This window comes from Simochromis diagramma, unplaced genomic scaffold, assembly GCF_900408965.1.
Source record: "Simochromis diagramma unplaced genomic scaffold, fSimDia1.1 OVJJ01000159.1, whole genome shotgun sequence".
Lineage (NCBI taxonomy): Eukaryota > Metazoa > Chordata > Actinopteri > Cichliformes > Cichlidae > Simochromis > Simochromis diagramma.
In genome coordinates this window covers 952,603-967,660 of record NW_024387197.1, presented here as the reverse complement: position 1 = coordinate 967,660, position 15,058 = coordinate 952,603, and the positions used below count along the sequence as shown (strand labels likewise).

Here is a 15,058-nt window from a genome sequence, read left to right as displayed (position 1 = left end):
TTGTGCATGTGCAGAAATATATTGAAGAAAAGATGTTGAACATGGAGCTACATAGGTGAGTTTTGACCCTTTTAGAGGGTGCTCAAGTGACCCCAAATTTTATCAGAGCATCCTTAAAAATAACTATTAATAGTATCAATAACAGCGCATTTTTGTATTATTTTCTAGAATTATCTTCAAATGTAATATTTATTCTTATAAAGTGTCTGCTTATTTTTATTTGTTCTCTAAATAGCATTGGCTAATGAAGCTTAAATCATCAGAGATTATTAGCTAGTTTTAGCCATCTGGTCCAGTAGTCTGCTGGGATATCGGGAGTTGCCAGCCAAGGAGACGATGTGTGTTATTATTATCGAATTGGGCTTCAGTGTTTGTTTACTGTACAGCTCCAGATTCAGGTGACAGCAAGTGAAAATGATCTTACCTGTCTATGTGCAGCAGCACACTGTATTCAGTTTGGATATTGCTGTAAACTGACATGGATCACTTTATGTATTTCATTTACTGTAATAATGTGTTTTCCTCACATTGATTGGTGATGATTTCACATAACTAAGCAGTATGCTGTACTGTTGTTGACTGTGGATCCCCCACTTACTCCTATAATAATTTTTATATGATTATGTTTTTGTTATTTTCTAGTTTCTAGTTGAGTTATGAGGATGCATTCAAAATAAATATATAAAAAAATATTTAAAAAAAATAAATAAAACAATGCTATTACAGTTTGCTCTGTGTACAGGTCTATGGAGTGGCAGCGTGATTTTTTTTTAGTTTCTGTATTGAATAATACTATTTTAAGCGCTTGATGATTTGGTGGACTGCCTCTGTGTGATTAAGAGACTAAAATAATGTTTCTCACCTTATCTGTCTTGCCATAAATGAAGGAAGACCACAGAGGAGGGTATGCAGATGGTTGGTGTGACAGGAGAGACTGTAAGGGATAGGATGAGACAGACGAGGATGATCAAAGAAGAAAAAGATCTCACAACCCATTCTTTTCGGATAGATGCTGCTATAAAATCGCGAGAGCTAATCTATTGGTGAGAATTTGATGATTTTCAGACGCTACTACTATATCCAGAAGATGGCAGTAATGCCAACCCCACGGATGAGTGTCTCCACTAAACCCCAGAAGGGAAGAAGAACATTTTTCTTATGGGTTTGCTTGAAACCATGTGACATGTGTGTAGTCGGGCTGTAAAGATGGTTTCCTCCGTTGCCAAATCAAATCTGGCTCCACTGAGAAGTTTCTGTTTTTTAAATTCAGTGTTTCACTTTAGGAACCTCCGTGAGTTAACATGGCTACTTATTACTATTTGTTACTTGACGAGCCAGTCGCTGGCAGACGACGGGGACTTTATGGAGGAGTTTCTGAAGCGGGAATATTCTCTTGTGAAGCCGTACCGCGGTGAGTTTAATGTTAAACTAGAATTACGTTACCGCCAATGTCAGCTAACATTGGCAACTATCATAAACGTTGACAGTAGACACAAGACAGTTTGTCACCGAAAGGTAGGCTTTGGCTTAAATTCATTTTTTTCTTGGATAGAATTGTGTGGCGGAGGATAATAATTAACTAAGAAGAACTTTGTGCCTCTCTGTCGTTACACATCGTGGGTAGCGTTACAGCAAGCGGGATAATAACTGTTGTTAACACACTAACTATTGGCTAGTCCATAATGCTAATGAAGACTAGCCTACCTACAGCTAGCTTTAATCAGCAGAGCAAACCTGTCTGATTACGGTGAGGAACTCTAGCAAAAAACAACAATAAAATTCAGGAAATTAAGCCCGTGAACGCTCTCCATTATGAAAGAGCAGTTTTTCATTGTCTCAACAAAGAGCAGTTTGAGTAACCTTCATGGCCACTTTTTATATTAGCGTATATTAGTTAATTCAAAGTAATTAGAAACAAAAACTGATAACTAGAAAATGGGGTCGGGCTTATAAAGAATACATCAGAACAAAGAACGATTAAAAAAAAACAAAAACAAACAAAAAAAACAGTTTTCGTTAATTAAAACTAAATCTAAAAAGTCATAACAATAATAAGGGAGTTTTTTTTTAAACGTACTGAAGCAGTTTTGTGTGTACTGAAGTTGACCACAGGTAATAAGTGTATTTAATGAAACTGTGAGTAAGCTGCCTTAGTAGGGTTGTTGTACTGTTGGGCCACTATTGCACTTCATTAAAGTCTTTTGCAATACACTCCTGCCACTTTGCACAGGCATTTTATCATGTGATATAATACAGTGTGTTTTTTTATCTGTCTTGTTATTTATATTTCTTGCACAACAGTCAGGTGAAGAACCCACAATGTCGTTATATAAGTACAATGAAAATAAAGGGCTATTGTATTCTAATACCTATTTTGAACTTTTCAAGTCATACTCTAATAAAGACCCTTGATTTATAGTAATAAAAATAAACAGTACAGTACAGGAGCCACTGAAAAGGAAACATTTGTATTCAATAAAATGTATACATAAACTGAATGTTACAACAAAAGATAAAATGCAATGTAAATGGTAAAAGCTGATGTCTAAGAAAAACAATGGTAAACTTTGGTGTGGCTTGCTGTGAATGCAGAAGTGTTACTACTGTTGTTTTGCAGGCTTGGGTTTCTCTAGCTCCTCACAGTGGGATCTGATGGGCACTGCCATGGTGACGCCTGACCATGTGAGGCTAACCCCAGACCTGCAGAGCAGGCAGGGAGCTGTGTGGAGCCGAATTGTAAGTCAAATGGGACAGCCTGCATTATCAGGCTTGCAATATGCAATGCATTGTTACCCAGCAAACCACAATTTCCCTCACTTCCTGCTTTAAACTAAAAACCCTACTTTATATGGCTTTGGTTTAACAATGAATGTTATGCAGCATTTTATAAATAAAATATAAATGATACAAATCAGTCTGTTTCAAAAGGATGATATGTTACTCATATCTGATGACAAGTGCATGCTACACATTGCTGAGTGTAAGAATAACCTGCTTTTCTTTATTGCTGTTGCTTTTCAGCCTTTGCTTCTGCAAGATTGGGAGCTGAGAGTACAATTTAAAGTCCATGGCCAAGGGAAGAAGAACCTGAATGGTGATGGACTGGCCATCTGGTTAACCAGAGATCGCATGAAAAATGGTAGGTTAATGCTAAACGTGTTTCAGCATCGTATTTGCAATTTTATAATTGAATAGCCCTCAAAGTGAACAGTTTATCCTAATGAGCTTGTCATTTTTTTCTCAGTCACATGATAAGATATCATTTTATTAGCACATCCTGTGCACAGTGACTTGAGATACCAGTGAAAGCAAACAGAATAAACAGTCTCAATTTTCAGCTGCAGGAAACACTGCTTACAAAACTTTACATGTTACATGTTTCAAAAACACATTTTAGTTACTTTTCTTTTGTTTGTTTTGTTTTATTGTTTGTTTTTAATCCAATTAGGCAAGTTACCTGTAGTATTACACTGCTCAAAAAAATAAAGAAACAATTTTAGATTTAGAACGTTAAGCCAATTAAACTAATGAGATAGTGATCCGGTTGGTTAAGTAGCAGAGGGGTTATTTGTTAGGTCAAAGGTTTTGGTATTAATGAAATTAACAGCGGGCAAATGCAGTGGTTAGCACTGTTACCTGACAGCCAGAAGGTCCTGGGTTCAATCCCATCATCTAACCGGGCCTTTTTTGTGCGAGTTTGCATGGGTTCTTTCTAGGTACTCCAACTTTGTCCCACAGTCGACATGCAGTTAGTGGGGTTAGGTTAACTGGTGATTCTAAATTGTCCATAGGTGTGAATGTGAGTGTGAATCGTTGTCTGTCTCTCTGTGTTAGCCCTGCATCAGATTGGCAACGTTTCCAGGGTGTACCGTGCCTCTCATTCTCTCATCACTGAGACAAAACAGGAATGGCTTTACAGGTGGAGACCAAAAACTTGTGTTTTGTGCCAAAACATCCTTGGACCTATTGTCAGACTGATGCAGTGGATCCTTGGTTCCTCCTCAGTTATGCCCTGGTCCAGATCTAGGATGAGATCCTATTAGAGCAGGGCGATATGGCCAAAAATATTTATCACGATATATATTTGAAAATTTGCGATAACGATTTAACTGACGATATAATTGATGCAAGACAAAATACAACTCCACAACATTACTAGCGCAAAAAGACAACCTTCCATTTATTTTCACTTAAACAAAAAGCTGGTTTTTATGTACATTAAAGCTTTATAAAAATGTAACAGTGCAAATGCAAATTCCTTGCTGAAAGTTTAACCAAAAGGCATTTCCAGTAGAAATGTGCTGACATATCCTGAGCATAACCATGTATAATATCCACTGAAGTTAAAAAGAGGTGCTTTGCAACATTAAACTGCAGTGTGCAGTACGTATTTTTCGGACAGGTGCATGGGATTATAAGGCACATTAAGCGAAACAAAGCAGTCAGATAAATCAAACTTTATTAAACTCATTCTTCTTGCTTCCTCCACTTCTGTACCATTGATTCATTAATGCAAATTGATGAGGCGACTTTTGTTGTGATTTGGCACTATATAAATAAAATTGAATTGAATTCTCTGGCAGCTGCTCTATTCCCATGTTGTTGTAGTATATTAATGACTAACCTTGTATTGTGGATGGATTATCTCAGTTGTTCTCCTGACTGAAGTTTGGTCCGTTTACAGCATCCTGCCATGCGATTGCATTTGTCTCTAACTATCAGGAACCTTAACGTTAACTTTTATAAGTGGAAAAGTGTTAGTGTTCATCCTCCAGCTTCACTGTTTATGTTATGCTAACATAGCTGTGTCGCTAGCGATCACGTAGCACATCATTATATACCAGCTAGCCCAACTTCAGTAACCCTACAAACGTCACTGCTGTTTAGTTTCCTGTCTTCATTTATGTTGGAAGTGATAGCAGAGCTATACGTTTGAATTTTTTCAGAAATCTCTCAGTCAGAACATGCAATATCATGCTTAGGTAACTAGCGAGCTAACTTCCGCTAGCTTCCTGCTAACTTCTAACTCCGTTAAATGTAATAAATTTTGTTTTCATGGATGTCTGGAAGTTAAACTTCATAGTTACACCTGGCAAAGCAGCAATGCTGATCGTTTTATTAAAGATGAAAGAATTTACAGTTTTTAACTCTCAGTGATGCTGTAGTGTTCGTTTGACCTGAAGCATACAGAGTTTAGGACCCAGATTACTCCCAGACTTAAGAGCATCTTAGTCCGACAAATACGACAATAACGACGGCCGCTTGCATGTTCTGCAAAAAAATGTGCTTTGTCGTGTATCTGACGGACAAACACCAAACCAGTTTCACATCACTGAAGTTGCACCATTTTTACAAACCAATTCTGGTTCATCTGTTTCACTCAACAATCGGCCATGTGCGCATGAAAACAAAGGCACTGCGCATGCGCGTTTTACTCATTCTATCGCGATATTTCATTTTCCTATCGTTGCCTAACATTATACCGGTATTACCGTGAACGGTATAATATGGCCCAGCCCTAGATCCTATCCCCCGAACACAATCTCTTGTCTCATTAGGAGCATCCCCTGATGTTGTCACACATATTTACAAGCATGTTGGGGCCAGAAAAGTACCATTTTGAGTTGCTGCAATGAAATCTCAACAGAATGCGCTATCCTGCTGCATCTTTTTTTTTAACTTTGATTTTCAAGGTGTTTTTTAATTAAGCCCTCTGTAAGTTGATGCTTTTCATTTCTATCACATTACCCAGTCCATGTCAGTGTAGCTATCCAACTTTTTTCCTCATTGAGAACTGATGTGTTTTCTAAGTGTTCCTTTAATTTAATTTAATTTTTTAAGCAGTGTGTTGTGCGCCTGGCTAAAGAGAATTATTCAGTCATCATCTATTTTTTTATGCTTTTAAGTTTGTTACATTTTTGTTGCTACTGTATTTAAATAAAGACAACCTATGCTGCGCTGGTCTTAGTTTTTAAAGGAAACTTCCAAATGGAGTTATTCTTCCACAGTTTGTGGTACAAATGTTTCTGTCTACATGTAAAGACAGCTGTCATCATCGAGTGACTCTTTATCACAGTGTGTGTGGACTAGTTGCCACACCCCCAATGATATGATAGTGAGCTTTAGAGCATTTGGGTGGGATTAGGATAGTACAATCGTTTCACATGAAAATGTTTTTGTTTGTTTTTTTTAATTAACTTCCTGCATGTACTAGTTTGTCTGATTACATTTTTTTCCTCCAAAGTGCTGAAAACACAAACTCTGTTGGAGAAAACTTACGACTGAAATTTAGTCCCAAATTAAATTATATTAATTGCTATGTTTCAGCTTTATTATCTCTGTGGTATTCCTCTGTTTGCAGGCCCTGTATTTGGCAACATGAACCATTTCTCTGGACTTGGAATATTTGTGGACACTTACCCCAATGATGATAAGACCCATGATGTAAGTGACAGTCTGTAGCATTTTTTTTTTTTTATTTATTTTTTTTATATTAAAGCCTGAGTTTAAATCAAGACTTTGTTGTCGTGTGGACACACGACAACAACATACACACAATGTTTCTTTTTGATGACTGAATTTCAGCCAATCTGACATGCAAACATGTACTGTTGCTAATAATGTAAACTTATACTGACTGACAACGAACCTGGCCAGAAAAAAGACAAGCAGCAGTCCTGGTGAAGTTTGAATTATTAACATTAATCATCAGGATGCTCATACCCTGGTAGTGCTAATGGTTTAAGGTGAAGCAGCAGTAGAACTGCAGTTTTCAGGCTGACTCGGCTGGATTACTGTAATGCACTTTATATTGGGGTCAGCGCATCATATATTAGTCATCTACAGAGGGTGCAAAATGCCACAGCTCGTCTTTTAACTGGCACTCGAAAGTTTGAGCACATTTCCCCAGTTTTAGCTTCACTTCACTGGCTGCCTATTTCTTTTAGGATTCATTTTAAAATTCTTTTATTTGCTTTTAAAGCTCTCCATGGCCTAGCCCCATCTTATCTCTCTGAGCTGCTACAGCCTTATACACCCACCCGCTCTCTCAGGTCAGCTGATCAGCTGCTCCTGATTGTACCCAGGGCTGGGCTTAAACTTAGAGGAGATCATGCTTTTGCTGTAGCAGCTCCAAAACTGTGGAACGAGCTTCCTTTAGAGATTAGACAGGCCAGTTCTTTATCTGTTTTTAAGTCACTCTTGAAAACCCACCTCTTTACCCTGGCCTTTGACACCACGTGAGATGTTGGTTTTTATTTTTATTTCAGTTGTTTTTAGGTGATTCGATGCTGTTTTATCTTGTTTTTGTTTTAATATAGGGCTGTTTTATTTTATGTTTTATGTGTTTTATTTATTTATTTTTGCTGTTTTCTGTTATTCTATTGTTTTAACTTGTTTTCTGTATAGCACTTTGTTCCTGTGCTGGGTATTTTAAAGTGCTTTATAAATAAAATTGGATTGGATTGGACTATTTCAACTTACAACAGTGAACAGCTCAGATTTTAGAGTTAATTTTCTCTGGCTAACCAGTGTCCAGTGTTTTTGTTCCTTCCCCCCCCCCCCCCTTACTAAGAAAAGCTTTATGCAATATAACATCAAACTGTTCAGTAGTGCTGTTTCATGTCTCTGTGAAATGAACTACCTGTGGAATGGTGTTTGTGATTCCTGCTGATGAAGTTGTGACTCCTCTGTCTTCTTCACAGAGGACATTCCCTTACATATCTGTGATGCTGGGGAATGGCACCCTGTCGTATGACCACGATCGTGACGGTCGGTCCACAGAGCTTGGAGGATGTACAGCTATGGCACGCAACTCTGTCTACGACAACTTTTTCCTCGTTAGATACTCCAAAAATCAACTGACGGTATGGCTCATTATCTGCAGGACCTGTTTCAGGGTGTCACTTGTCCTTAAAGGTGACATTCTTGTGTAATGAAATTAAAACTGAGTAGTACAATGAGGCATGAAAAGTAGAATGTTGATTGGTTTATTCAAACCATTTGTTCCTCTGCCCTTAGCTCATGGTGGATGTAGATGGTAAGCAGGAATGGAGAGAATGTGCTGACATTACAGGAGTGCGCCTACCTACAGGCTACTTCTTAGGTGCCTCCTCTGCCACGGGAGACCTGTCAGGTATGAAATCTCAGAATAATGCTTTGACCACAGGATATATTACAAAGTGAAGCTATAAAAAAGATCTATAAAAAGATTGGATTATAAACATGGCATCCAAACTAGATGAATTAACCCTTTAAAGCCGGTCAGAGCGGGCACGCTCTATTTTGCGTAACTATTTTTAAATCCCGGTAGCACTGCAACCACGTAAGCTAGCGCAATAATTTTTTTTGCATATGAAACCGGAGGAGTTGTACTTACATCTTATGCCATCAGCTTGTCCTAGGTCATAGTTTCCTTCCACATATAGCTTTGCAAAAACTGCATAAAAAGCGCTTGCAGCAACAAAAACATAATATTCCAGAAACACACTTTGCCGATCCGATCAGCTGTTCATAACACTTCCTACGTTGGAATAGACGTCAGCGCGAACTTTTGCATGTCCACCATTACCTGCCCGAAACCGGAAGTGACGTCATTTTCGCGGAAATGTAGTTTTTTTACCATCAGGGCCTCGTGAGCCTATACTGGTGTTTTTAAAAGTTATCTTTGACTTTATGACTTTCTGTGTCGTTTCTGGGATGCTTAGGACTCATATTGCACTGCTGGAAATAGTTAATTTTGATGCATATGCTGCTTTTTTGCAAATTCGCAGTATAATGTTTATTTTCGTTTTTCCTGCAGTATATAAAAATTGGTTTATTTCAAAAATAAAACTATGAAGACACTCAAAATAAATTTCCTGTGTTGGGAAACTATTTTGTGCAACTTTTTTGTATTTACAGTTTTGAGGGATAAGCCTCTTAAATTTCTCTAACTAGAAATATATGTTAAAAAAGCAAAAATGATTTTCAATTTTTTTGTAGTTTATTGCACTTTTTTGCAATTTATGTAATTACTATGCACTTAATGCATACATATTATTAAAATCTGGGCTATAATGATTGTATTGATGTATAGCAACTTGAAATGCTCCCAAAAATGGCACCACAACATGTAAAAATATAATATAAGCTCTGGCGAACTTGGTTCTATAGGTCTTAAAGGGTTAAATATGCCACTCCACAACAACACACTCAAAGGATGCCTGAAGCTGAAAGAAGACAGCGATCATAAAAACATCTCAGGAGAAATTGTTGGAGACATCAATTAGGACAAATATCACACCACAGGAGGATGTTGTTAACATGCATTTCTCGCCATGCCAGACTGATAAATCTTCAGCGCAGACGCAAGCATCCTGTGTGGTTCTGCCGCCACAGAGATGCTTTTAAATAAATATCACCTTCATTATCAAAGCTTCCACATGGCCACAGGCATTACATTAATACCTGCCATGTAAGTCAAAAGACAGACACAGTAATCCAGATTGATGGTCCCAAAAATGGCTCCACAGCATGTAAAAAATATAATATAAGCTCTGGCGGACTTAGTTCTATGGTAGGTCTTAAAGGGTTAAATATCAACTTTCTAACAGCTCAGGTTTTAAAATGAAGTCAGCTGTTGCTTAAGATGTTAATTACGGGTGTGTTCTTCTAGATAACCATGACATCATCTCCATGAAGCTGTATGAGCTTACAGTCGAGAGGACTCCACAGGAAGCGGAAGAAGGGGAAGTAGTCACCATCCCCAGAGTTGACAACATGGAGCAGTTTCAAGGTAAATGCAGCACGATCATCATCAACCTGAAGTCATCCTTCTCAGCGCTGCACCGTATCGGCACCATTACTCAGGGCGGGGTTGCAGCTAGTGTGAAGTCTTGAGGGCCCAGTAATACTGGGCCCTACACCACCAATAGCATCATTGCACTCCCACTGGTTTTCATGCTCACCATAACTGCAGGGGTGGCCACTGCAGTATTCTCCTGAACTGCTTAAGCAGAGAAACAGAAGGCGAAGAAATCAAAATCAAGTTTTATTCTTTCCCCACAAAGTCTTGTCTTTTTAGATTGTTGCCACGTCTCTCTCTGTGTAATCTGTGAAGCTCTGAGCTTAAAAAAAAAAAAAAAGAAGCATGATTGTACACTTGTATTTAACTGAACAGTTTTGTACTCAGCATTTTTTGCATGCTGAGCACAAAGTTGATGTAACAGAGCAGATGAATATAGTATAGTCTGCCACTATACTATACTGCTTCCCGCATGATGATAAAAGGCTCAAGTAAATGATGATAAAAGGCTCAAATGGATGAGGCTGATACTGGCAGACATGAATCCAGTATGTGGGCACATCTCATACATGTAGTATATCTAATTGATATTATTTGTTCATGTTTACAGCTGGGAGAACAGAGGGCTGAAACTTCAGCCATTTTTTTTTCTTTTCTAATATTTTTTGCTTTTACTTTGCAGTGGAAGTGGAGGAGGAAGGGATGAGCGGAGTCCAGCTGTTCTTCACCCTTCTCTTCACAGTCGTGGGCCTGGTCGTGCTGGGAGTGGTAGGGCTAATAGTTTACGGGCGCTGGAAGGAAAACAAACGCAAACGCTTTTACTGAGGAAAGATCAGCCAGTCTGCAGAATGTGTTTTTAATGAACAAACATGCAAAGACTCAATGACACAAATCGAACAAACTGAACTTTAGTGGGTTTGAAGCATAGAGCCATGAGAACAAATGAATACATGAGCTGTGGTTTAAAATATTTAAGATTTCTGGAAGATGGATGAGATAAAGCTCTGCTTGCTGTAGTGAAGCAAAATCATTTTAAAAATATGTTCATCTAAACTTGAAGCACGGTGGGACTTTTTATCTGCACTAACTGAGGGACTGTTTCTACCAGCAGGAAGTAAGAAAAACAACAGAATGAGTTACTAAATCAGATGCTGAGTTTGCTGACATTATGTTACACAGTTTTGGAGTTTGGGGTATCTCTGCGGACCTGAGCCAGCGCAGAGTGGGTGGAAGTCATGGTAGCGAAGTTGGGTGCTTCTTTCATTGTCATTTAAATTTTTTGTTGTCAATTCACTAACTTTACTAATAATCCTGTGTTTATTTTATTTTCTAAATACGTGACCCTTAAAATGCTTATTTGTACGTTTTCCTTATGGCTTTTCATTATATCTGTGACTTACCTGCAACTTTCACATATCAAATCAGATGGGACTTGGGCCTGTTTGTTAGCTTGCCCACTATAGAAATGCTGTTTTGTAGGTAGCTAGCAGAGTGGCATAGATATGTGCACATATTCTGCCACTGGTATGTCCCGGATGATTAATCAGACTTTTAAATTCTGAATGACAATGTTAGCTTCCATTAACATTTTAAAAAGTTAGCTTAAAATGATTCGTCATAGATCAAGCACATCTCTACAGAGGGCCTGTTGGCAAGTGGTTGCTGCTGTTGCTGGGTGAAATCATCACAAAGAAGTTGCACCAAAAACCACCTTTTGATCGCTGTGGTTGGAGTATGCTAACATTATCATTACTCTCTGACCTGTAGTGAAACTTTGGGAAGAAAAAAATGCAACACAAATCAGAGTAAAAGTTGTGCCGTTTGAAATGTGTTGGTTACAAGAGCAAGGCACAATTTTTACTTTTGAAGGCAAATGTTTTTAGTTTGTGTTGACCCTTCAGGTTCACTTCTGCTTGACATGTACTTTGTGTTTGTAGGCAATTTGTCATCCAGGCACAAGCTGCTGGTGACCATGCCAACCTGCTAGCAAACAGTCTTTTAATGTAGCAGCATTATACCAACTTCACACTAGCAACCTCGGGCAATCACTTGCCAACCAGTCATGGAACACACACTTTTTGGTGGAGACTGGTGGTTACTCATCCCTCAGTCGATTTCAGTGACTGCCAACAACTGCTCACAAGCAGTCGGAAAATACACAATTAAGTGCCATATGGCCACTTAAAGGTGTTTTGTCTTTTTGTGTGACTACCACAAAGGCCATTGTGAGTTTACTGATCCCTGGGCCAGCAGGGACTACTTGTTGTGAGATGAACTTTATGCTTAAAAACATCCCCTAATCAGGGCCTCATTCCCAATTGGTGATGTTTTAAGTAGTCATAAATTATCAGTTGCGTCACTAATGTACCATACTGCAACAGCTACCTTAAATGTATACCTGAATTACAATAGTTAGAGCTACGTAGCATTATTCAGATGCACTTGTTTTGTGTGACGATTCCCAAACGAGACAGCTGAATTTATATTTCCAACAGGGTTCACAGTAGACTATCAAAATATTCATGTTAAACATTATATTATAGAAGTAGGTTAGGATGCACTAAGCCTCGTCTCATATAAACATTCAGTGAGGTCTGATTGTTTTTAATATTTGAAGAACTTCTCTCTCCGTAGACCTTCATCCATTATAAGACCTGGCTAAGACCTGAACAGTATGGTGGCTGCACTGAGAGCAACAACTTATGTGGCATGCCCATCAATGAATGTGTGGGAGAGTAGTTCATCTTTGACTGTTGTTCTTTGTTCTCTTCAGCCAACAATACACGACAATTACAACTGATGGTAACGATTTAATTCCAGAGTAGATTTAATGAACAAACAGGTGCAGAACTTTCTTGCTGGTTGATTCTACAGTTCATGCTAATGCACCCACTGTAAATGCCTCACGCACATGGCTCTGTGATGTGCAGAGAGCACCACTCTAATTTGACTTGTAGCTGCTGTGAAGACCAGTGAGCCTGTGAATCTTTTTATACTTTTTGCTGCACTAAAGAAAAAAAAAACTGGACTGTCGTTTTATTTGAGATAACTTTATACAGCAATCCAGCATTTATTCAACAAGTGAAAATATTTATATAAATATTGCTGATACGTGAGCTCAATGCTATGTGTAAAAGAATAGAGTGGCGTTACCAGTGCTGAATAAAGTGCCTCACTAGGACCATTACAGGCAAACTCTCATTTTGATCCTCTCTGCAAGTTTGAGCTCAACATTTATTTTCTGTTTGACATCACTTCCATGGCTTGATCTACACTCTGACGTTACAAACAGGTCTCAGAAATGATAAGCTGATTTAAGAGTTTATCTGAGAACAGTTTGTCAGTGTCACTCTTTGTGGAGCACTGATGTTTTTAGTTCTTCCACCAACCAGTAACTTGGTAGCAATTGATGTTTTGCTCTGTACACACTTACATTAACAGCCATATGCTGCATCATGTAGTCATGTGAGTTTGATTAAACTGATCACTCAAACCAAGAGGAAGAAAAAACAAAAAATGATGTCAAGCTTTATTGTGTCTATGAAGAAACCTCGAGTACTCAGTAAAACCGCAAATATCATGAAACTCTCCAGCATGGATGTAGAGCTCACACCTCACTGGTTAAAGAAGCACTGATGTGCCATTCATTCAATAACCATGCACTGACAATAACTATTAGAGACAACTCGGTGAGCAAAGTGATGCAATCATTTCAAAATTTCTTTAGATTTTGCAGTATTATCATTATTGTGATAAATGTGAATAGTCAGTATATAAAGACAACCAGCCAATGTATCAATATTGGGGGTACAGCAAAACACAAAATGTTAAGTGTGATATTAAGAAAGTGCACAGTCAATATCACATGATATCATCAATAATTGTGAGCCTGACAGATTTTAACAAGCTGATAATACTCAGGAGTAGCACAAATGTGTAAATGAAATAACTACTCAAAACCAAGATTAGGGAAATCTCATTGTGTTTTGTTCCTTGGAAAAAGAGAGAGAGAGAGATATAGAGAGAGAGATCCCTAATAAAAGTCCTAAAAATTGGTCGTCTCTGACCACTTCTATGCACTTGTAATTATACTTTTTTATGCTTATAGAAAAATGTCATTCATATTGACATTGCTAATAAAAACTATAATAGACTATAATAATAAGAATTTTAATGGTTAAAGTCTGTTAGAAGTATATCAGGAAAATCTGTAGATATATCAATATTTGTGGTCACGACAGCATCAGTGAATGAATGATAATTGGGATATTTAAAAGCGAGATCTTAATATTGTATTAGCAATGCGCCTATAATATTTGTTAAAAGAAAAATTGTAATTCATGTCTTTGTTTGCTGTTGTGCAGTTTTGGGTTCTCACCACTTCCATGTACTTGTAATTTGAGTTTAATAGCTTCACTTTTAATAGCTAATAGTTTAATAGCTTACCAAAAAACAGTACGCACTAGATAAAGCTATAGAAGAATTTTGCTACCAGCATTGATGCAGGTTTTTTTTTTTTTTTTTTTTTTTTCAATTATCAAGTTTTTTTTTTTTTTTTTAATTTGATTTGATTTTTTTTTTTTAATTTGATTTGATTTTTTTTTTTTTTTTTTTTTACACAGCAATAATAGTACAAATAAAACTCTGATATAATGACAGCCTTAATTCATTTCATCCATTCAATAACAGACTAATCATTCAGGAAGACATTTGCCCCAAAAGCACTTCAGTGTTTAGTTCATTGGAGCTTTGTGGACAGTTTCATAGATTTTTGAAGCAATATCAATCAGTACTTCACTCTAATTAAAATCAGTTTCCAGCCCTTTATAAAAAAATAAATAAATAAAAAAAAAAGCTACAGATTTGGGTTTTGTTTTTTTTTCTTTTTTCAATGTAGGTGTTTCATTTTTGTGTCATTCAGCGTGTGCTGTCACTGGGGAAATCAGCCATTTAGGGATTTTTTTAATAATAGTGTTCAGCTTATTATCAAATTAAAGAAAAAGAAAGCTCAACCCTTGTCTGAAAAATGTGTGTAAATCTTGTTTGTGTGTGATTATTTTTCTTCAATAAAAGTTTGTTTATTTTTTTTTTGTTGTGGTGCTGTTTTTAGTTTTCTCTGCAAACGTTTTTTATGTACAGTGCCTTGTGTATTCAAGAAACTGAACTACAGGGTGGGCCATTTATATGGATACACCGTAATAAAATGGGAATGGTTGGTGATATTAAAGTCCTGTTTGTGGCACATTAGTATATGTGAGGGGGCAAACTCCACAA

General features: G+C 37.4%; 1 protein-coding gene across 1 annotated transcript; it reads left to right on the top strand.

The window, feature by feature from the left end:
* Positions 1–1,123: 1,123 nt before the first annotated feature.
* LOC120745346 (VIP36-like protein) lies at positions 1,124–14,611 on the top strand. Its single transcript, XM_040050125.1, has 8 exons — positions 1,124–1,411; positions 2,618–2,736; positions 3,022–3,139; positions 6,362–6,444; positions 7,704–7,865; positions 8,020–8,134; positions 9,656–9,775; positions 10,467–14,611. The coding sequence occupies exons 1-8, from the start codon at positions 1,207–1,209 to the stop codon at positions 10,607–10,609; spliced, it is 1,065 nt and encodes a 354-aa protein (XP_039906059.1). The 5' UTR covers positions 1,124–1,206; the 3' UTR covers positions 10,610–14,611.
* Positions 14,612–15,058: the final 447 nt, after the last annotated feature.